Source organism: Hipposideros armiger, unplaced genomic scaffold (genome assembly GCF_001890085.2).
Source record: "Hipposideros armiger isolate ML-2016 unplaced genomic scaffold, ASM189008v1 scaffold_371, whole genome shotgun sequence".
NCBI classification, from domain to species: domain Eukaryota; kingdom Metazoa; phylum Chordata; class Mammalia; order Chiroptera; family Hipposideridae; genus Hipposideros; species Hipposideros armiger.
Window position 1 is genome coordinate 361,327 of NW_017731721.1, and position 21,188 is coordinate 382,514.

At 55.6% G+C, this 21,188-nt stretch overlaps 1 protein-coding gene across 1 annotated transcript in view; it reads right to left on the minus strand.

Moving 5' to 3' along the window:
* KMT2D (lysine methyltransferase 2D) overlaps positions 1-21,188 on the minus strand; it is a 41,414-nt gene that overhangs the window by 8,768 nt on the left and 11,458 nt on the right. Inside the window, exons 12-47 of the mRNA XM_019662231.1 lie at positions 20,060-21,168; positions 19,493-19,606; positions 19,027-19,137; positions 18,290-18,394; positions 17,348-17,529; positions 17,002-17,166; positions 16,795-16,904; positions 16,656-16,703; positions 15,769-15,990; positions 15,439-15,558; positions 15,247-15,351; positions 14,873-15,012; positions 14,641-14,788; positions 14,375-14,440; positions 14,088-14,198; positions 13,749-13,886; positions 13,559-13,643; positions 13,084-13,325; positions 12,911-12,984; positions 12,654-12,704; positions 10,715-12,529; positions 10,426-10,608; positions 10,212-10,348; positions 8,085-10,003; positions 6,269-6,392; positions 6,059-6,143; positions 5,906-5,972; positions 5,564-5,796; positions 4,512-5,465; positions 2,493-4,397; positions 2,229-2,369; positions 1,938-2,105; positions 1,620-1,779; positions 902-977; positions 553-728; positions 319-449 (exon numbers count right to left, since the gene is read on the minus strand). Of these exons, the coding sequence (XP_019517776.1) occupies positions 319-449; positions 553-728; positions 902-977; positions 1,620-1,779; positions 1,938-2,105; positions 2,229-2,369; positions 2,493-4,397; positions 4,512-5,465; positions 5,564-5,796; positions 5,906-5,972; positions 6,059-6,143; positions 6,269-6,392; positions 8,085-10,003; positions 10,212-10,348; positions 10,426-10,608; positions 10,715-12,529; positions 12,654-12,704; positions 12,911-12,984; positions 13,084-13,325; positions 13,559-13,643; positions 13,749-13,886; positions 14,088-14,198; positions 14,375-14,440; positions 14,641-14,788; positions 14,873-15,012; positions 15,247-15,351; positions 15,439-15,558; positions 15,769-15,990; positions 16,656-16,703; positions 16,795-16,904; positions 17,002-17,166; positions 17,348-17,529; positions 18,290-18,394; positions 19,027-19,137; positions 19,493-19,606; positions 20,060-21,168 (11,720 nt within the window). The remainder of the gene's footprint in view (positions 1-318; positions 450-552; positions 729-901; positions 978-1,619; positions 1,780-1,937; positions 2,106-2,228; positions 2,370-2,492; positions 4,398-4,511; positions 5,466-5,563; positions 5,797-5,905; positions 5,973-6,058; positions 6,144-6,268; positions 6,393-8,084; positions 10,004-10,211; positions 10,349-10,425; positions 10,609-10,714; positions 12,530-12,653; positions 12,705-12,910; positions 12,985-13,083; positions 13,326-13,558; positions 13,644-13,748; positions 13,887-14,087; positions 14,199-14,374; positions 14,441-14,640; positions 14,789-14,872; positions 15,013-15,246; positions 15,352-15,438; positions 15,559-15,768; positions 15,991-16,655; positions 16,704-16,794; positions 16,905-17,001; positions 17,167-17,347; positions 17,530-18,289; positions 18,395-19,026; positions 19,138-19,492; positions 19,607-20,059; positions 21,169-21,188) is intronic.

The window sequence follows — 21,188 nt, forward strand, 5'->3', positions numbered from 1 at the left end:
TTCCCTTTTTCTTTTGACTACAAAACCCTGTTAAAAATTTCAAAAACAGTTCTACCAAATGTGATGGGCACACGCTGTCTTGCGGCATACGTCACATTATACACTTATTTGTTGAGTTGTGTCTTTACCACAGCACTGTGAGCCCCGAGGGCAGGGACCTTCATGTTTCGTTTACCCTAATCCCACAGCCTCTAGCCCAGGCTTTCACACATAGGTCCTCAGTACGTAGTCTTCAACAACTGAATTTATCCAGACAAGCTTTAGGGACTGCCCTCTGATCAGCAACCCCTAGGCCTCTGAGGCACTCCCAGGACACACCTTGGCTGCAGCAGCAGAGACCGTCAGCATGACTGACACCTCACTTCCTTTACCCTTTTCCCAAGTTGTGGCAGGCAGCTTTCCAGGGGCCTCCAGGTCCAGGGCCCCATAAGGTTTGGTATCTGGGAAGACTGAATGAGGAAGAGGGTCCTGTGTAAACCCCAGCTGCCCCTCGCCCCCAGCTCTGACAATCCAGCCCAGCCTGACCTGGCCCATGCCCAGGGCAGCCCCTACCTGGGATGCTGGCCCGAGGAATGATGGGGATGACAGGGGAGAGAGCCCGGTCTTCCTGCTCCCACTGGCCTGAGCCCAGCTGAGGGAAACGAGGGGCCTCCTCCCCCAGGATGCTCTCAGGGGAGGAAGCGGGCACAATGCTGTCAGGAGAATCGCTGTCCTCATCACTCTCCATCCTGGAGGCCGAAAGTAAACATTTGTTCCTACAGCCCTGCAGAAACCCCACTCCCAAACCTAGAGGTTAGCAGGTATCACAGGCTTGCTTGAAATTTGCCATTGGCGAAAAGAAAAATGAGGCCATCTGTCCACCACCCCCATTCCTCATCCCAATTTCCAGCACCATCCCCACCTGACATCCTCAGTCTGATTGTGAGGGGGTGTCGGTAAGGCGGCCAGCAGGTCTAGACTCTTCACCTCTGAAGCATCTGAGGGGTAGGTAGGAAAAAGAAGTCAAGCTGAGGGTGGCCATATCTGACAGTGCTTCCTCTCCCACATTTCAGGCCTGACTAGTACATGATCTAGCTTAGCTATCATGATCACTGTCTGCCCATCCACCCACCTACCAGTTTGGGGCAGACAAGCTGTATTTGGGTCTTTCCAATGTGCCAGGCTCTGGGCTTTATGTACATTCTTTGTTTATAATCTTTTAACAACTGTACTAAGCGAGTGTTGATAATACCTATTTTACAGTGAAGAAACTCAGGCTTACTACACAAGTCAATCAAGTTACTGGGCTATAGTAACACAGTTAAATGAACACAGGAGCGAAGATTCAAATCCAGATCTCACTGTGGTTTCGTACCCACTAAGGCTGGCTGTTCTTTATAAACAAGTTTCATTAACACACTCCCTGTCATCCACCTCCCCTGTTGCCTTTGCTCTTGCCTCTAACCAATCAGTCCTGAGGAGGCCCTTCCTAGCTCAGGTACCAGTTGTGTATGCACACAGGGCAATACGCAACCACTCCTATCTCCTATCTCACGTTGTATTACAGGGCACACTGACTGGCTTGGACCCCAGCCACCAAATCCTACTAGGGTAGGAGAGGCCCACTCTGCTCGACTTACCCCTCAGTGTCCCTTCAGTATCTCGGGCAGAAGTAGCATCCTTGGGGTGCTCCCCCAGCTCTTCAGATGGAGTGACGCCATTCACCATCTTCTGCTGCACCGATGGGGGTGGGGTGGGGGGCAGCGACGAGGGTGGTGTCGGCGGGTTACTCGGGTTATTCTGGGGGTGGGGTGGGGTGTTGTGTGCAAGATGGCATAGGGAGACTGACATACTCTCCTGGCCCCACACTACATCAGCAACTTCCTCAAGTCTTCCACTCCTACCTCCACCTCCCCAAGAACCTCCTCATCCCCAAAAGGTATTGCCATTTTTCTGACCTTGGTAAGCAGCTGGGAATAGTAGTCAGGGCCAGTGGGCAGCGCCCCACTTCCAAAGGCCCCCCTCAGCTGGCACTGCCCATTGACTGGGCAGCCACTGCCAAAGGGAGTGAAGAGGCTAAAATTGGCGGTGATGGTAGGCTCCGTTAAGGGAAGCAGGGACAGCTCCTAAGAGGGACAAGATGACAAGGTTGGAAAACTGCAGCTCTTAAGTCTCTGCCACTGCACAGTTGGGGGCCAGGTCATCCCCTATCCTGGGATGGGGCCAGGGGAGTGGCTCCTGGGAGTCACCTGTTTTAGCTGCTTCAGCAAGGCCTCGCTGGCCCTGACCCCATCCTCCTTCCGTGGCTTCTTTCGGGAACTCACCAACCTGTCGCATGCCTTCTGTACCCGCTTGGGCTTTGGTGTCAAAGGCTTCCTAGCTGCTGTATCCTAAGCCGAATAAACCCACAGTGAAGGCTGCTGTCCTCCTCAGGGCCCTCACCTCTTCAGTTTGACCCACACCTGCTCAGCCTGCCCAGGGCTCCAGGCTTCCCCTCTAGCTAGAGTACTCACCTCCTTATTGCTGGGGGTACCCTGTAGTTTCTGCTCCAGACCAGCCAACTTGCTGTCAATGTGCCCGTTGATTTCCGCTCGTAGCCCCTCAGGCCCCCGCCCAGTGCTGAGTTGCACATTCTTTGCCCGTAGAAGCTTCTGTAAGAGCAGGTGCCCGGCTTCTGAGCGGGGGCCTGCCAGCAGGAGGTGGTTGCTGGTACTTGGTGCCCCTATTGGCTCCCCGTTGGCCTCCCTCTTCACCACCTGGGCTCCCAGGGCACATGGCTCTTCCCGAGGCTCTTGCTTGATGCTGAGATGGGGTGGCTCGGGCACCGCCTGCCCATTCACCTGCTCCAGATGCCCAGGTACCAGGCTGCTCTGCTCTGGCTTCTGGGCTTCCACTAGATTGTGTGGGGTTTCCCAAGGTCCCAGCCCCTTGCCAAAGAAGGAATCTGCAAGCTGGGCAGCAGCAGGTGAGACCCTCCCAGAAGGCAGCTCCAAGGGTGGCCCCTGGGGTTTTGGGGTCCCTTGCTGGGTGGGGGTAAGCTGGGCCTCAGAGGGGAGCTGGGAGCTGGGGGAAGGTAATTGTGAGGAAGGTTTCTTTGGCTCTTGGGGGCTGGATGGTGGTGGTGTGGGATGGACAGGGCCAAGGACTGGTCCTGTGGGTAAGGCTCCTTGTGGGGCAGGGAGCCGGGGTGGGCCCTGAGGTCGAAGCCCTACCCCTAGCTCCTGGAGGGGGCCTGTCTGGGCTCCAGGGAAGCTCCCAAGTTGGTGTTGGCGGCCTAGGAGGCCTTGGAGGGGAGAGGGCTGGGTCCCAGACTCCTGGTAAGGTGGGGTCTGGCGTACTGCCTGACTCTGCTGTAGCTGCCGCTGCATGAGGAGTGCCTGTAGCTGCTGCTGCTGCTGAGGACTCAAGTGCCGCAGCTGTGGGTTTTTGGCCAGGACTCCTTGGAGCTGTGCTCGAAGCTGACCCACTAGAGGCATGACTCCAGCCCCAGGCAGGCCCTGTCCCGACTGGGGGACAGATGCTGGTTTGGCAGGCTGTGGCCCTGCATTATTTTGCATGGGCCGCTCTAGTCCAAGGGGCTGTTGGGAGCCCAGAAGGTTCTGAGTCATGGGCCCAGGCTGCTCCCCTAAGGAAACAGAAGATTGGGCCAGCAGGTGGGGCACAGAGGCCTCAGATAATCCACTGCCTGGTTGTCCATGGCTTCCCACACCTGCTGTGTGCAGCAAGTTAACTTGCTGCTGCTGCTGCTGTCCTGGTAGCCTCAGCGGTGGCTGCAGCGGCACAGAGTTGGGCTGTGGCTGGGCCTGGGGTTGGACAAGCAGGAGTTGTGAGTCCCCAGAGAGAGAGGACTTTGCCTCCCCTGGTTCAGTGGCCACTGCCTCAGATCCAGTCCCTATTGCTACTGGCCCTCCCTGATGTGTGGAGGACCCCTCCGTAGACTCTGGAGGAAGAGCCGTCTCCACAATGCTTTGTTCCTTGCCCGTTAGGAGGAGGGTTGGGCCCAGAGTTCCAGGGCTGGAAAAGTGTTGCAAAGGTTTGGCTGGCATGCCAGGACCAAGTGTCACCTGCTGCTGTTGTTGCTGAGGAGACAGTAAAGTTCGACTCTGATTTAAGAGGCCCATCTGCTGCTGCTGCTGAAATTGTTGCTGCTGCTGCTGCTGCTGCTGCTGTTGCTGCTGCTGCTGAAATTGTTGCTGCTGCTGCTGCTGCTGCTGCTGNTGCTGCTGCTGCTGAAATTGTTGCTGCTGCTGCTGCTGCTGCTGCTGTTGCTGCTGCTGCTGAAATTGTTGCTGCTGCTGCTGCTGCTGCTGCTGCTGTAGCTGTTGTTGCTGTTGTAGCTGCTGCTGTTGTTGCTGTTGCTGCTGTAGCTGCTGTTGCTGCTGTAGCTGTTGTTGCTGCTGTAGCTGCTGCTGTTGCTGCTGTAGCTGTTGCTGCTGCTGAAGCTGTTGCTGCTGTTGTAGCTGTTGCTGCTGCTGTTGTAGTTGCTGCTGCTGCTGTTGCTGCTGCTGTAGCTGCTGTTGCTGTAAGGAGGCCATTGGCTGAGCGCTCAGTTTGGGCTGCCCACTATGTGGCATCATACCCTGCTGAAGGTGAGAAAGCCCTGCCATGGATCCCTGCTGTTGGTGCTGCTGCTGCTGGGCTGTGACCAGCCGGTGTCCCATAAGGCCTTGACTCTGCTGTGCCAGTTGAGGTGAACTCGGCACCCGGGACTGGGTCAGAAGCACCTGTCTATGAGGGCCCTGGGGGCCCAAAGCTCCAGGGTGCTGTTGCTGCTGCTGCAACACTGCCACCTGGGCAGGGCCCAGCATGCCCTGGGGCCCCTGGGGTGGTTGTGGGGATAGCTGCTGGACCAAGAGGCCCTGATGGCTGCTGGGAGGCAGAAGTCCCTGGGGCTTGGGACCCAGAGCCTGGTTGGCCTGTACCCCTGGGCCCTGCTGCTGCTGCTGCTGCTGCTGCTGGATTGCCACCTGTCCTAGGAGGTGCTGCTGTTGCTGCTGCTGTTGCTGCTGTTGCAGTTTCTGGGCAAGTTGCATGCGTTGCTGCTGTAGCTGCAGCTGCCTTTCCTGTAAAAGCCTTGAATCAGGTCCCAGGCCTCGAAGAGCAAGGTTACCAGGGAAAAAGCCTCCTGAGGGGCCAGCCAGGGCCCCACCCCCACCAGAATGTTGCTGTTGTTGCTGTTGGGCCAAGGTCGTGTTGAGGAAGGGGCCACCAGGCTGTCCAGGTAGTGCCATGCCTCCCGGAGGCAGGCGAAGACCTGCAGCCTGCCCACCAGGAGGCCCCTGTGGTGGCTGCAGCCCATGGCCAGGGAGCAGCTGACCAGGGAGCTTAGTGAGTAGTCGGGGACTCTGGGAAGGGCTAAGGGCCAGCACGGCTGAGTGGTGCTGCTGCTGTTGTTGCTGCTGCTGCTGTTGCTGCTGCTGTTGCTGCTGCTGCTTATTCCGATATTCTGCCATGAGATTTGTGTGTTCCTTCTGTTGCTTCCGGACCTAACAGGAGAGTTGGGGACCTCAGCATCGAGCCTGCCCACCCATGCCATCCCTCTTCCCAGGCTCCTGGTTGCTAGGCTGAAGCCGACTTATCCTACCTGATCCAGCTGTTTCTGGATCTTGCTCTGCTGCTCTGTAACCAGCTTGAGCTTCTCAGCATCAGCCTCTGGGAACTCCCGGCCAGCCTTTTTGGCAGTACGCTGCTTGGCACACAGAGCCTTCCGTGACTTGCGATGCACACCAATCTGCTCTTCTAGCACCTTCAGCTGCATCTGCAGGAGCTGTTGGGTATGGAACAGCCATTCCTCATACTGCCGCTGGTCAGCCTCATCTGGGAAAGGAAGCTAGGTGTCAGGACCTGCAGATCGGTGACCCAATCCCTCTACCTCCACATGCCCCAAGTCACTTTCTTGTACATTCCGTCCCATCCCCATACTCACTGATTACTCCCTGGGCAAAAGTGGGTGGATTGGGACGAGGCTGGGAGGGGTCACCAGCACTCCGCTCCTGTGATGAGAGAGACTGATAAAGGGTCATTCTTCCATACCAGGCCCTAAGGGTGGCCCAATGGCATGCGACACCTGACCACTTACCTGGCCACTCCCAGCTGCCACATGGTTCTGCAGATCACTGCCGGGTCCCCCGGAGAGCCTCTGGGCTAGCAATGACACTTGCTGCCTAGAGTCCGCCAAAGCAAAAATGATGTGTTGGTGATGGGAAAGTTGAAAAACAAAGAGGTGAAACAAGTAAGAAGGAGAGGGGAGAGAACTGAGAAAGGAAACACCCCACCCCCCAAGTCTTACCTGTTCATGCCAGGTGCCACTCCAATGCTGCCCTGAGCCATCACCTTCTTGATGCCTTTCAAAGCCACCATCTTGGCCTTTGCAATGGGATCAATGATATCTTCTGCAGCAAATTTGTCCAGGTCTGGAGAGGGAAGAGCCAAATGAGCTGGGCATTTGGGTTAATGCTCCATTCTCTGTCTGATGTTCCTTCCAACACCTGGACCTCTACACCAAGCCAAGCGAAACAATGGCATGGCATTATGGAAAGGTCTATGGACGGGGAGCCAGGGAGCCTGGGTGACTCAGCTCTATTATTCACAGGACATGTAGCCTTGATTTTACTTGCACAGTGCTAGAAAAAGGTCCTTAGTAAACATTTGAGACAATATTTCAATGTTATCTCACCTCTCTGAGCCTCAATTTACTCCTCTTTTTGATAGAGATCATGAACTCCCTACTCTCCCTACCTCATGGAGCTACTGAGAGGATCACATATGACAAGAGTACAGGTGACCCTTGAACAACAATGTTTGAATTGCATGGGTCCACTTATACGCAGATTTTTTCCCCCAATAAATACTGTAAATGTATTTACTCTTCCTTATGACTTTTTAATAATTTTTTCTCTAGCTTACTTTATTGTAAGAATACAGTATACAATATATAAAACATAAAAAGTATGTTAAGCAACTATTTATGTTATCAGTAAGGTTTCCAGTCAACAGTAGGCTATTAGTGGTTAAGTGTTTTGGGGAATCAAAAGTTATATGTAGATTTTTTTACTACGTGGGGGTCAGCATCCCTAACCCTGCATTGTTCAAGGGTTAACTATATACTTTATGGCCTAGAAAGTATTCTTTGAAAGTAGTCTTCTTAGAGCAAATAGTGCAGCCCAAGAACACAAGATGTGGGCCCTGTGCCAAAGCTGTTTTGGGCCCAACATGCATCACCTACAGCCCACATTCCTTCCTGTCCAGAATGCTGAATAGAAAGCAGAAATAAGCAACCATCAAAAACTTCAATCTTCCTAAAATCCTGCACATTGTGTATTTATCCACTGTTCAGAAAACTTAATTCCCCACTTTCTAAAGGACTAACCCAACTCCGTCCCCTGGTATTTTGAGGCACTAACACAGTTAAAAGGATCAAACTCTAGCTGTTGTGTGATCTTGGGCAAGTTACTTAACCTCCATGCCTGTTTCATTTTCTACAGTTGAACAGTTAAAGATAAAAGCCTGTTTAATGAGTTTGTTGTGATGAATACACAATGAATATAAAGTCCTCAGTACACTGCGTGGCAAATAGTAATTACTCAATAAATGCTATTATAACTTGAGGTCTTCTTGAATCTGGCCCCCCTTCTTACCTCTCTAAAATTATGGTTGTGCCCACTCACTTCCCTCTATATAAAGTCTACTCTGGCATAACCAGTTCACTCACAGTCTCCAAATATCCCCCCACTGGCTTTCCTGCCACCCTGGTCTTATTCAAGTCTTTTCACCTACCTGGAGTGCTTTCTCTTGCACCACTTTCTCTCCAAGTCCTAATCTTTCAAAGTCTTAACATGGCTGCAAAGCCTTCGCTAATCAGGTTTCATGCATGTACCCGATTCATTCACTCAAACATCTGAAGGCCTGCTATGTGCCAGGCACTGTTCCTCCCTCCTTAAAAGCTACAGTGCTTCTGCCTACATCACTAGTATGGTATTTAGTCAAAGTTTTGTGTCCCATCTCCCTTAACTGTGGATTATCTTAGGTCTGCAGCCTCAGTGCCCCTTTGGTGGTGATAGTGATCACCCCTGAGTAACTAAGCCAGTGCCCCTAGCTGTTATTACCTGTATCAGGGAAGAAGCTGTTAGCCAGCTGCTGCTGCATTGCCAGCTGCTGGGGTTTCATGCACATGGAAGGTGGCATAGTACCTATGGGCTTCTGTGCCAGCACTGGCTGTGGGTTCTGCTGGGGCACCAAGCTTGCCTGCCCCCCATGCTGCCCACTTAGCATATGCCCTTGGTTGGATGCCATGGCCATGGATGGGGCCAGGCGCTGCTGGAGGGCATGAGCTGGTGGCTGGGTGGGCATCAGTGGTTGGGTCAAGCCTGGCTGTCGGGAACCTCCAAGTCCCAGGGCAAGCTGTTGCTGGGGCCCAGCCAAACTGGGAGAAGAGCCCTCATGTGGCAAAGACATGGCTTGGGCAGGGCCTGACGTGGACAGTAGAGAATGCTGCTGCTGCTGCTGCTGCTGCTGCTGCTGAGCAGGCTGCAGCTGTGCTGAAAGCTGCTGCTTCTTCTGTAGCTCCTTTTTCTCATGTTCCAACAGGTCCTCGATGAGCAGGGGTAACTCACTGGCTACCAGTGAGCTCTCCATCTTGTCCAGCTCATCCCCAGATGCTGCATGTCCACCAGGCAAGGTCAGGGCCCCACTCTCTAGCTCAAACTTTTCCAGCAGGGAGGACCCTCCTGGGCCACTCAGTGGGCTGGGAGTCAGCAGGTGAGCTGGTGGTCCTCCTGTGGCCCCAAATGGGCCCTTCTCAGCTGTGTGCCCACTGCCGGAAAAGGATCCTGTGCCCATCCGGGTGTCCCGGCTGCCCATCACACTCTGTCCTGGCTTTAGCCCCAGGCTTATGGAAGTGGTGGCAGGTGCTGGCTCTACCTTGGGGGTGGTGATGGTGAACTGGCAAGGAGAAGGGTGGCGCCCACCCTCCTCCATCTTGGGCTTCACCTCAGGGAGCACCGGTGCCAGACGGGGCTCAGACGCATCAGCAGCAGGGGGAGGGCGCTCCTCAGGGCCCAGGGGTCCTGGCTCCACCCCCCGCAGCAGAGCCTCCCGCTCAGCCTTTTCATTAGCTGACTCCACCAGCCTCAGGTGCTCATTGAAGATGTCCTTCTTGTCCCCCGTGTCCAACTCAGGGTCAGTATAGGCTAGTAGGTCAAACTCATCCCCGTTGAGCAGGTCATCCAGGTGGGGGTCATTGGTCTCCAGGTTTTCAAGGGTGCCCAGCTCATCATCTCCTTTGGCCACGTCCACACCCAGGCCCAAGTGAGCAAGCTCCTCATCATCCTCTAGGGCCTTGTGGGCATCAAAGTCATCATCCAGTTCAGGGTCCTCACAAGGTAACTTCCCAGCTTCCAAGGCTAAAGGAGGGGGGCGGCCAAGCTCAGTGCTTGAGGGGGGTCGGCTGACCAGCTCCAAGCCAGCGGGCAGGGTGGGACCCTTGGTGTGGGGCGTTGGATGGAGGCTGTTGTTCAGTTCAGGTGCAGGTAGGGCTGAGGGTTTCTGTGGGGGAAGGCCTGATACTGCCAGGCCACGAAGCCCTTCAGGACCCAGTCGGTGGGAGTCCTCACTTACAGGGTAAAAACGGGGTCTCTGAGGGGGGCCCTGACCAGGAAATGGAGCCCCTGCAGGTCCCAGTCCTTTCTGTACATTGTGTCGCAACTCAATGAACTGGGCAGGACCAGCTGGACCAGGCACTGGCTCACCAGGGCCAGGCAGACGAGTGGGAAGTCCTGCCAAGGGGGAGCCTAGAGCTTGGCGGCCAAGTTCAGGCCCAGAAGCTGATGGAAAGCGAGTAGACATAGCAAGTCTCATGGAGGTTGCTGTTGTTGCCTGCTGTTGTTGCTGTTGTTGTTGTTGCTGCTGCTGCTGCTGCTGCTGCTGCTGCTGCTGCCACAAGTGTTGCTGCTGCTGCTGCTGTAAGGGCAGGGACCCAGGATAGGGTGCTCGCTGATAGAAAGCTTGGGAGCCTCCCACCAGTTGCCTGGAAGAATATGCAGTAATTAGTAAGATGACTTCAGGATGAAGAAGAACTAGAACACGGACCTAGGGTAGTGGGGAAGGATGGAATTAAATCAGCAAGGGGGAAGGAATGGGGGAGAAGAATAAGTGATCCTAGAAAAGGATGAGAGACAGGTAAATTAAAGGCAGCACACAACAGTGAACCCCCAGGGAACCCCCTGGAGCCTCACCGGCTATTCACATCCATAGAGGAAGGGGTGGCTGGTGGAGGTGGCCGGGAGAGTCGTTCATCACTGGGGAAAGCTCCTGGCCCCAGGATGGGGCCACCGAGCTTGTTTGGGGGCAGCCCCACAAGGCTGTTCTTGTCCTAGGAGAGATACAGATAGATGAAGGTGGGGCCACCTTCAGTATCCTGCGTCCACGACCCCTTGCTACTCCACTTACCTGGGTCCCAGGGAAGGGGGTCTGGCCTCGACTCAGCTGCTCAAAGGCAGGGCTGCTGGGCTCAGCACCCCAGCTGCCTGGGGGCCCCACTGCTCCTGCAGCTGCCGCAGCTGTTTCCTTCTCTTGCCGCAGCGTGTTGCGCTGGATCTGCTGCCGAATCAGCAGCTCCCGCAGTCGCTGGCGCTGTGCAGAGAACAGAGAAAAGGGGTAAGTCTGTCCCACTCCAATCACAGGGCTGGCATAGGGACAGTGGAGATATGGAGGGCTCAGCTGCACGATGTTGACTCACCTGTCGTTGTTTCTCCAGCTCTGTCTGGCTGAGGTTGGAGATGCCTGGGTCTTGGGTACCTGGAATTTCAGGTGCCACCAAAGAGCTGGCCATTCCAGCCCCTGGGTCTTCTCGCTTATCGACTGGAGAGGTGATGCCAGCCCGCTGTGAGGCTCCATGGGGAGGGTAGGGGAGGGTTCCATCGGGTGCAGGTGGTGGTAGGACTGACGGGGGACGTAGTGGGGACAGCCCATAGCCCTCTCCTGTGGGCCCACTGCTGGGTCCCAGGGGGCTGCCCGATGGGTGGAAGTTCCCTGTGGATACTGCGTAGTTTGTGCTTTGAGGCTTGCCCAAAGTAGGGCTGGGCCCAAAATGGCTGTTGATCCCATGGGGTGGAGGGAGACCAGGCTGAGGGGCAGGGGGCTTTAGGGAAGAAGGTTCCCCTACCGCCTGGGGGAAAGTGAAACGCATTGGAGAGGGGGCACCCACAAATGCACCTGTCCCAGGGGACCGGGCGAAATTGGGGGGCTGCCCACTTGGGACCTTGGCATGGAGCTCACCTGCCGGCCCTGAGGGCAGGGCTGCTGGGAAGCCTCCAGCCCCCAGCGGAGTGTGGGCTAGAGGCCCAGCCTTGAAGGCAACTTCAGTGGGCTGGGGTCGGGGTGGCTTATGCAATGGGGCAAATGGGTCACGGGACTGAGGGCGAGAAGGTGGGCGGGAATAAGGGTCAGGGGACTGGAAGCGAGGAGTAACAGGGGATGGGCAGAAAGCCTCAGCAGACAGAGGACGGGGTGTCAACGGGGACTGGGAGCTGGACTGGGACTGGGGACTGGCAGGCACTCGGGAGAAAGGGTCGGAGGGCAGTGAACGAGGGGGTAGGGCACAGCAGCTCTCAGGAGGTGGAGGTTGGGGCCGAGGGGTCAATGGGGGCTGGGCATAGGGGTCTGGGTAGGGGCCAGGACGAAAGATATCTGAGTGACTAGGGGGAGAAGGGGCCAAAGTCTGGGCAGGGGGTGGCTCCTGGGGCCGTAAGCCCAAGCCCGGGCTCTGGGACTCTACCTGAGATGCCCGAGGGGTCAAGGGGGCTTTGAAGACATCAGGTGCCTTTAACTCCAGGCTGCCCAGATGGGGGCCTGAGGAGGGTGAGTCAACAAAGCCCAGGTTTGGGGGCCCATAGCTAGGAGAAGACGCCCCAAGCTCTTCCTTCTTCACCTCCAGCGTCTTCCGAGACTCCCCAAAAGGTGGGGGTGACAGCAGGGGCTCGGAAGCCTTGCCACTCCCTACCCCTGGGCTCTCAGGCACAGCCAGGTTGTCCAATGAGGGGCAGCGGGGTTTGAGGAAGGGGTCAGGTGTGGAGGGCTGGTGTCGAGGGGTGCCAGGTGGGGTAGTGTGGAATTCCCCTGGCTGGCTAGTTCCAGGACGAGATGAGGCACCCAGCGTCAGGGGCTGCGCGGGAGTCCCAGTCGGACTAGGATAGGGAGGGTAGGTTGGCGGTGCCGTAGGGAAGCGGGGCTCCAGAGCGTAGGCGGGGGCCAGTCCAAAGGGGTCCTGCGAAGGCACTTGGGCGGGCACCTGGGGTGGGAGCTTGAGGAAGAGCTCACCGGGTGAGTCGGGGCCGGGCACTGTGCCCACCGGCGGCTTCAGGAACCCATCCGCAGAGGTAGACAAGCCGGCGGGGGTAGTGGGGCTGCCAATGAAAATGGTGGGGGCGGCAGCAGGGGGCGGACTGCCCAGTGCCCCTGGCTGGGGGGGAATGCGGAGATGTAGGGCCGGTCGGTCAGTCTTACGGGCCATGTCGCCCACCTTGGTCTGCTTGTTGATCTGGCTCTCAGCCTGCTACGGGAGGAGACCAGGCACAGAGCAGTCAGGCTGCTGTGGGCAGGCCCTACGTCCCCCTACCCTCAGAGAGGCCACCCATTACAGGACTTTAGTGACACCTCCCAGCTTGGCCCCCACTCACCTTTTGCACCTTGTTGATGCGGTGAGCCGCCCGGTTATCTTTGGCCTTTTGCTGAGGAATAGAGGACACAGCCTTCAGCCTAGGGCTCAGTCACATGCCCAGCCTCCCGTCCCTCACATCACTCACTCCCTACCCAAAAGCTGATCCCTTCTGGCCCATTTGCTTTAGGAGTGGAAGGGAGAGAACTAAGGTGCATTTCCCAAAAATACGACCCCTCTCTCAGTTTCCACGCTGACCCAGGCTTCCTTCTGTCTCACCAGGTAGGGAGCTTTGTCAGCAGCTGGAACTTTTCTCCAGAGCTTCATGATTTGTTTGCAACGGCTAGACCAGTCTGGAGAACAGAGGGATTGTGTTAGGAGACGTGGCAGGTAACCCCTGCACTTGCCATCTTACCAGGTTGCTGTCTCCCTTGCCCTCCTCCCACAGGTACCTGGGTAATCTTGCTTGAGATTGGGGAAGTTAATGTTGGCATAGAGCACAGGCGAGATGGTGGAGAGCTGGCCCAACTCCTCGTCCTTCTCCCAGCGCTGAAGACTCCGTTGGTTATAGGAGAGCCCGTCGCCTTCACCCTCCGTGGTGGGGGTAGTAGGGGTGGAGGGCGTGGTGCCCCCTGAGCCTGTCCAGGGACTGTCTGGCTCACCGGGTTCTGGGCTAAAGAAGCCCCCGCGCTCCCTGGGGCGCAGGGGCAGAGAGTCACAGGGGGCAGGGATGCCACACCCCACCCCAGACAAACTGCCCAGTGGCCCCAGTCTAGAGAAGGTCCACTAACAAGGGGGTGGAGAGAAGCAGGGAGAAGTGTTGCTACAGCAGCACCCAGGAGTCTAAGGTTCCCTCCCTCAACATGGACCCAGTTGGAGAGAAGGGACAATGGGGACAGCCCACGAAGGTTAGGCATAGATACTAACCTAGAATCCAGGAATGGGGACTGGCAGAGGCCTGGGTAAGAGTCCAAAGGGCTGCTGGAGGGGAGATTGCCCAAAGGGAGTCCACCTATAAGAGGCACAGGGTCAGGGAAGGGGAGCAAGTGGCCCATCCTGGGGACCAGCTTGGCCATACCTGCCCACCCAGTCTTCAAACCACTCCTATCCATATTACCTTGATGAAAGGGCCTCTGCAAGGGTGTACGGCTGCCGTCTAAGCCAGGGGTGCCACAACCCAGATGCTGTTCTCGTTCAGAACCCAGAACATCCTTGAAGAGCTGCTGCAGGTCCTTGGATTCCATCTTGGGCAATTCTGTGGGGGATTGATGGAGGATGCTAATGAGGCAGACTGGGAAGTTGAGGGGACACCACAGGTCTACAAATGGTCATGGCTGGGGAAGGTGCCCAGGACTCCCCACCAGAGAAACTGCACAGATTAGAGTCCCACAGGCAGGACATTCTCCTTCTCCCACAGAGGACCCTTATATATGAAGAGTGTGGGTCACAGCCTCACCTTCTGTGGGAATCCTGTCTAAGTCAGAGCTAAGCATCCCTTCTCCCGGGGTGCCTGGCTTCTCGGGGTCACTGGGCACTGGGGATGCCTTTACACCCCCATCCTCAGGTCCTGCAATGGCCAGGAGAAACCCATCAGCCAGGGCAAGGATGGAAGTACCACACTGGCCACCCTGAACCACAGAAGGCATGGAACAGTTTCCAGTCCCCAACACTGATGGTGCCAGGGGCAGAATAAGTTGACAAAGGCAAAAGCAAGCTAGGATGCAATCCTCCCAGCAGCCTCACCTGGTGTATCAGCCTTGCCCTCAGGGCCATGGGACTCTTCATCTGCAACATCGGGACCATCATCTCCTACGAGCAATAGTCACCACTTCAATCAGAGATGCCCTATATCTGATGCCCAGAATGGGTCCCCAGCTCGACAGGCCAGGGCCCTTGGCCCACCTTTAACTCCTGGAGATCAGCCCATTCCCCACCAAATTTGCTTACCAGCTGCTAAGCACAAAGGAAAGTTGGGTCCCTTCAGACCACCTCACCCCAACATGACTAACCTTTCTGTGAGGCAGGGAGCTCCTTCCTCTCTGAGCCTCCATCCCCCTTGGCTTTTGGGGTTCCTAATGCAAAGCTTGGCCGGCCCACCCCAACTGCAAAAAGGGCTTTGCGGCTCAGGTCCAGTAGCTCCTTCCCAAAGAAGGCTTCCTGTGGGAGACGACAGGGGAAAACAGGCTCCTTCATGGCCTGCAGGGCAGACACCCCCTTCACCCTTTGGAACCTAAGGCCCACCTGCAGGTAAGCAGGAAACATGTCCTCTAGTTTGCTCTTCTTGCGCCCTCGCCGCTGTTGCTGCTGCTGCTTCTTCTTCTCATCCCCATCAGCTAAGCTCTGGTCCACAGAGCCCTCTGCAGGCAGGTCAGCAGACATGACTGGGAACAGAATGGGAGGTGTTGGCTTCTCAGGGGACACTGAGCATGCTGCTCCTCACTTGGACTGGGGACACTTTCTGCCTACTCCCTCCCCAAACACCAACTGGGCCCATCACCCTCTCAGCCCTTTGACCCTTTGAGTGAACCTTCCCGCTGGGCCTCCCTGGCAGTGCCCTATAAGTCCTGTCATCCCCACCTTCTCCCAGGCCCCACTGGAGCCCTCACCCGTCTCACCCTCGTCAGGCTGCCCATCCCCACTCAACACCTCCGCCTGTGCAGCAGGCCCCTTTTTCACACGTGTGTGGGATTTCCGCTGTCGCACCATGAAACCACCAATGCCTATGAGGAGGCAGAGCTGAGGCTGACAAGCCGCTTGGGACCCATGAGCCGCCCCTCCCCACCCAACTCCCCATCCTAGAGCCTCACCAGGCCGATAGGGTTTGCGTTTGCGTTTTTTGCTCTCCTCGGTCTCCTCCTTGCCAGGCTCCACGTCAGGACTGACGGGGCCCTCCAGTTTAATTTCACACTCCATGTGCTCCACACCACCTGCATATGGGGAAAGAGAAGAGGCATGGGCCCTTTTAACTTTGTCATCCTGCCACTCTAGAACAGAGATCTGAGTGCCTTGCCAGAGCCATTTAAACAAGACCAACAGTGGCTTGAGGGTGACTAAGGCAACGCTGCTCTCACCCAACATCCAACTCTCACAGGTGTGCTCCCACTACTTTGGCACTCCCTGAGATTCCCCAGCCTGACCTTCACCCTTGAGCAGCTCATCGGTGTCCAGGTCCCCATCCTTCTTTTCATCAGGGCCAAGGGCATCTGAGGGCTCAGAACCCTCCAACCCAGGCTCGCCTGGGAGGCCAAGCCGTCCTCGCCGCTGGCGCCGCTTGTGCAGGGGCGACATGGTCAGGTTACGCAGCACAGCCATGCCAGTTTCTGTCAGCCACACACCCTCGAAGCGAAAGTACTGGGGCTCTGCACAAAGGTGAAGAACAAGTGACCCCTGGATGGAGGCCCCATGGAAACCAGAACTCCAAGTTTCTGTCTAAGTCCCCAGCTGGAACAAGAGCAGTGAGAGAGAGACAGACCAGACCAAGTCCAGCCTGGGGTCTGAGGGGTGGATGGAACAGGCCCCTACTGGGAGCTAGCTGAGGCCCGAGCTCTCCATCTGTGATTCAGGGGATTCAGAGACTTATTACAGAAGCCTGACTGTGTATGATTAACCCTATGTTCACCAAATATATTCTCTAGCTGTCTTGGGCTAAGCGGGGCCCTACTTGCTGAATGCCAGCACACAGTGCCTCAGATTCCAGGGGCACTGCCCCCATCATGAAGGAGAAAATGAACCCAGCCCCTTCACTAAGGAAACACAGCGGTGTCCTGTGCTCTTTGCAGGAGATTATGGCAGTACAGAGGCCATGTTGCCGGGTGGAAGGAACTCTGCCTGGGAAACTAGAGGCCTTGGTTGTAGTCATAACTGTCACTAACCTACTGAGTGACCTTAGGCAAGCCACTCAATCTCCCTGGGTCTTAGTTTCCGCCTCTGAAAATGCGGAGATGACGTTAGGGGGGTTGGAGCTGTACTAGACAGTATCTTAAGTTCTCCTCTGGCTTTGGCATTCCGAATTTCTGTGACTCACCTGGCTCTTTCACCTTCATAGGCACCAACTCTGGGGGCGCAATAGGCGCTGTGGAGAGAAGGACAAGCCAAGGCAGCTTGAAGCCCTGTCCCAAAGCAAGGTCCCCAGTCCCGACTCCTCCTCAGCACCTGGTACTCACCAGTAGGCTTTACCACGTAAGGCTGGCATGAGACACAGTCAAAGCCTTCATCAGCTGCCTGCTCCACATCATCCTCTGTGAAGAGGCTCTCGCAGCCAGCATGCATCCACCTGGGGAAAGGGAGACAGGAAGAGATAAAAACCCAGATAATGCAAAGCTGAGAACAGAGAAGGGGAAGCCAATACAAGGGGAAAGGGGCACCCTCACCGTTCGCAGTGGCGGCACTGGATCAGTAGGTCCTCTTCCACGTATGGGGCATGACAGATAGGGCAGGTGACCAGGCTGGCGCAGGGTCCGCAGTGTGTGTAACTATTCTGCCATTCACAGTGGAAGCCAGGGGAGGCGGCCCCACACTGCATACAAGACACACACCTGGTGGGGGCAGAAAGACAGACCCTCAGCACCTAACTTACTCAAGGCACCCAGAGTTGTCCTCACTGAAAACCAAGCGACCAGCCTGGCCTTCTAAACACAGACTGGGTCATACATTCAACATCACATCCACTCTGACATCTCAGATCCAGGCCCCTCTGAAGATCCTGGGTTTCCTTACCACTTGCACTTCCAGCCGCCCTTGGGCACTGTGAGCAGTGGGGGGTCCAGGCAGTACGTGTGGTAGCTAATGTCACAGTCATCACAGAGCAACAGGCGTGAAGGGTCGGAAGCCTGGCCACATACTTCACACACGATGCACTCCACACAACGCCAGCCCTTTAGCAGCATCACCTTGGTGATCTGGTGCAAAAAAATGGCAATTAACTCAGGATAGGATGCGGATGGGAGGGCAGACTTCTTAGGGGAGGGTGAGACTTATATGGGTGGGGCTGGAGGACCCGAGTGCTCAGGCCAGACCTCCATTTGAGAATAGGGAGGCTATCTTGAGCACCCTCACCCCAAAAAGAGGCTCCAAACTTAGACTCCCAGGGATCTCTGCTGAGCAGAGAACAGCCTCCCCAAGCCACTGCCTCATTACGAGAGTGGAATGGCAATCTTTCACTAGTCAAACCCCCAAACAGATTGTGGATAGAATTAGATTGTATTTCTCCCAATTTTCCTTGAACATTTAAAACCTGCTACAGCGTGCTGCAAGTTAGTGAATATTAGCAGTGGACAAGTTCTAAATTAACATTTATGAAAACGCCAAAATGACTGACCATGCTTCGGTCAAAAACACTGCTTTCTCTTTGCAGACATTTGCTTATGATTTTGATTTTACATTTTATCCCCAGACTACATCATGTTTTCTACTAGTAAAGGTCTCGTAGTTTCTATGATAGATTGAATTACACCAGCAAGTCATGGTCTACCACCAAGAAGCTATAAAGACTGCCACCATTTCCAAAGTACTTTCCCTCAAGATGAGTTTAATAACCACTGGTGACTGAAATGACTTCTATGACCAATGGCCATTTTAAGTAGTGTGGCCAGGACAGGGGCCTAGGATAAGAAATAAGTGACCCCATTCCCCAGCCCAAGCCTCTTGGGCCCAACTCACCTTGCTGTTGACACAGTAAGGGTGATAGCACTGTGAGCACTGGGAACAGGCAAGGAGGTGGCCCTCTGCCCCCCGGCCAAAGCTGCCACATACCACACACATGTCCTGGGGAAACAAACAGAAACCCCAATGTCCAACTAGGTCTGTTCTTCCCACTCGGTCCTGGCAAATGACTACAACTCTACTCTGAGGTAGGGGGTCAGGGAACCAAAAGCCCACCCGGCAGCATCAGAACACTGTGAGCCATCACAGGACTCTGTTCCTTCCTAGGCTTGTTTATCTGACCAGGTAATTTGAATTTAAATAGCCTGACATGGGTAAAGATAATGAGAAGTGAAAGGAAAACAAGAGGAGTAAAGACTGCTCAGGCTGAGAGAGTAACATATCTGATGGTATTCTATCAGCTCTGAAAGGATTCAGGGGAGAACATACATAAGCTCCCTAGACTAGAAGCTTCCACAGGGCAGAGCCCATTTCTGCCTTTTTTACTACTATATCCGCTACTATATCCCTAGCTCCTAGCTCAGTGCCGAGCTCAGAGGAAACACTCAAGAGAAATCTGATGGACGGACAAACAAACGAATGTGATTCTGATTCACTGTTTCCTAATTAGCTAGGATCCCCTGAAGCTGGTCCTCGGTTTTCGGCATCTGCCCTCACACCAAAACACACCCCCCCATCATCAGTCTGCCAGGTCTTACTGCTATGGATGGGACTACACCAGTTGAGTATGGTACCTGCATTAGGACAAACTTGTCTGTGTTGGAAAAGAGAACCACGGTATTTTGCATGGTGTCGTCGTCATCGTCTTCTTCCTCCTTGCTGGGAGAGCTATCGATATCAGCAACCTTATAGGCAGAGAGTTGTATGAAGTGAGGCAGCTAAATCTGCCCCAACTAAGCTGCTTTCCCCTTTGGTGCTGGGGGACGGAGGTGCACACCCCTGGCTAAGATGAAGGCCAGGAGCCAGGACTAAGAAGCAGAATAACAAACACCCCAGCTCCCAAACTGGGCTCAGCCCCCAAACTGGGCTCAGCCCTACAGCGGAGATTTCAGAGAAGCCTGGGGGCCAAGTGGACAGAAGGAGCACCGACACATCCAGACAGGCCCTAGGCTAGCAGGCAGGCAGGTGAGCGTGCAGGGGACTGGCAGGACTGAAGGGGCCAGCTGAAGCATGTTTGGGGGATGGAAAGCCTCTCCTTACTACCAGAGTCTCAATGGAAGAAGTGGTTGATTTTAGCCGGGCCCGTCCTCTCCCACGTCCTCCATGTGCTCCTCCACGTGGCCGGCGTCTTCCCGGGAAACTGCTGCTGCGACCCTGAGTGAGGGAAGGGAAGGATTACAGGGGCAAGTTGAGGGCTCGTATGTTGGGTCCACGAGCTTGGAAGGAAGAGACAAATGGGACAAAGCATGACAGGTAATACAAAAAGCCCAGGAGTCCCAGGCATGGCAGGGGGAAAGCCAGCTCAGATAGCAACAGGGAGGTGGCTCTTTTTCCAAGAGAGGCCAACATGGTACAATGACAAAAAAATACTGACTTGAAAGACCAGAGTTTCTAGTCCCGATTCTATTACTGGGTAACCATGAAGCTGGGCAACTCACTTCCCCCTCTATGTATCAACATTCTCCTTAATAAAATAAGAGGAGGGACTAAGGGATCTCTAGAGTCTAGGATTCAACACGCCAAGTGGGAAGGTGTCAGTGACACAGGACTATACGTCTGATAGCTGACGTGACACTAACCACATCTAATAGCTGGAGAGCCCCTCACCTGTTTGATGCGGGAACGAGCAGGGGAGCTGCGCCGCCTCCCTTTGTCCCCCTCGGCTTTGCCTCCGCTGACAGCTGCCCCAGCATCGCACAACAGGGAGTCATCAGTCTCTGGCAGAGAGTCAGTACAGAGCCGCAAGGAGCCTTCATCTCGGGCTGGACTAACATCTGTAGATACCCCCAACTCCATAGACAAGGAGCCGCCCCCCTCGGGGTCGGGAGAGCCTAGCAGAGGCTCTGAACCAGGGAAACTGGCACTGGCATCGCCCTGGCTCAGGTTGGAGATCTCATTAACGATGTCAGACTTGATGAGCGTGGGTGGGGTAGAGGCCACTGGTGCACATGGCTCCTCTTGCTCTTCACAGGGCGAGCCCTGTCCTGCCTGCTTGCATTCGGGGACATAGACCTCCATAGGGGTCACGGGGGCCAGCTCCTCGGGGTCCAGGAGCACAGGGGAACCCTTAAGTTCACTGGCCACACTGCCAGGGGTCTGTCCAGCCTCTGGCTGGGAACCAGGAGTGTCAGTCCCATCCAGAGGAGCTGTGTCTTCCCCTACGCCAGAGAAGTCATCCAGGGCTGGGGCAGGGCTGGGTGCAGGGCAAGAAAGGTTCCCCATGGGGGAGGGGAGAGGACTAGTAGGACTGGGCTCCAAAGCTGGGCACTCAGGTTCAGGGACTTTCTCAGTCTCCATCTCAGGTGTTTCAGCCTCATCTGAGACCTCCACTGCCTTCTCCATGGGACTCAGTGGAGAAGGAATGGACAGTGGCAGAGTAGGAGGAGAGCACTGAGAAGGAGGAGAGTTCTGGGGAGGCAGGGAATGCTGGAGGAGTGGGGAACACTGTGGGGGAAGGGGCTCCATCAGGATAGGAGAGGCAGGCCCCATTGGGGAGCCTGGAGATGGGGGAAGGATCATAGGCGGTACAGGCTCAGGGTCAGTGCAGTTAGCTTCCGGTGGAGGGCTGATGGGTGTCTCTAGGATGGGGGCAGCCAATGGCGACTCAGGGTCACTATCCCCTTTGGCACCAAAGGGGTACTCTAACTCCCCCAAAGGAGACAGGGCCGGTGGGGCCACAGCTGTGATAATGGGTGAGAGCGGAGGAGGAAGAGGATCTGAAGGAAAAGAGAAAAAG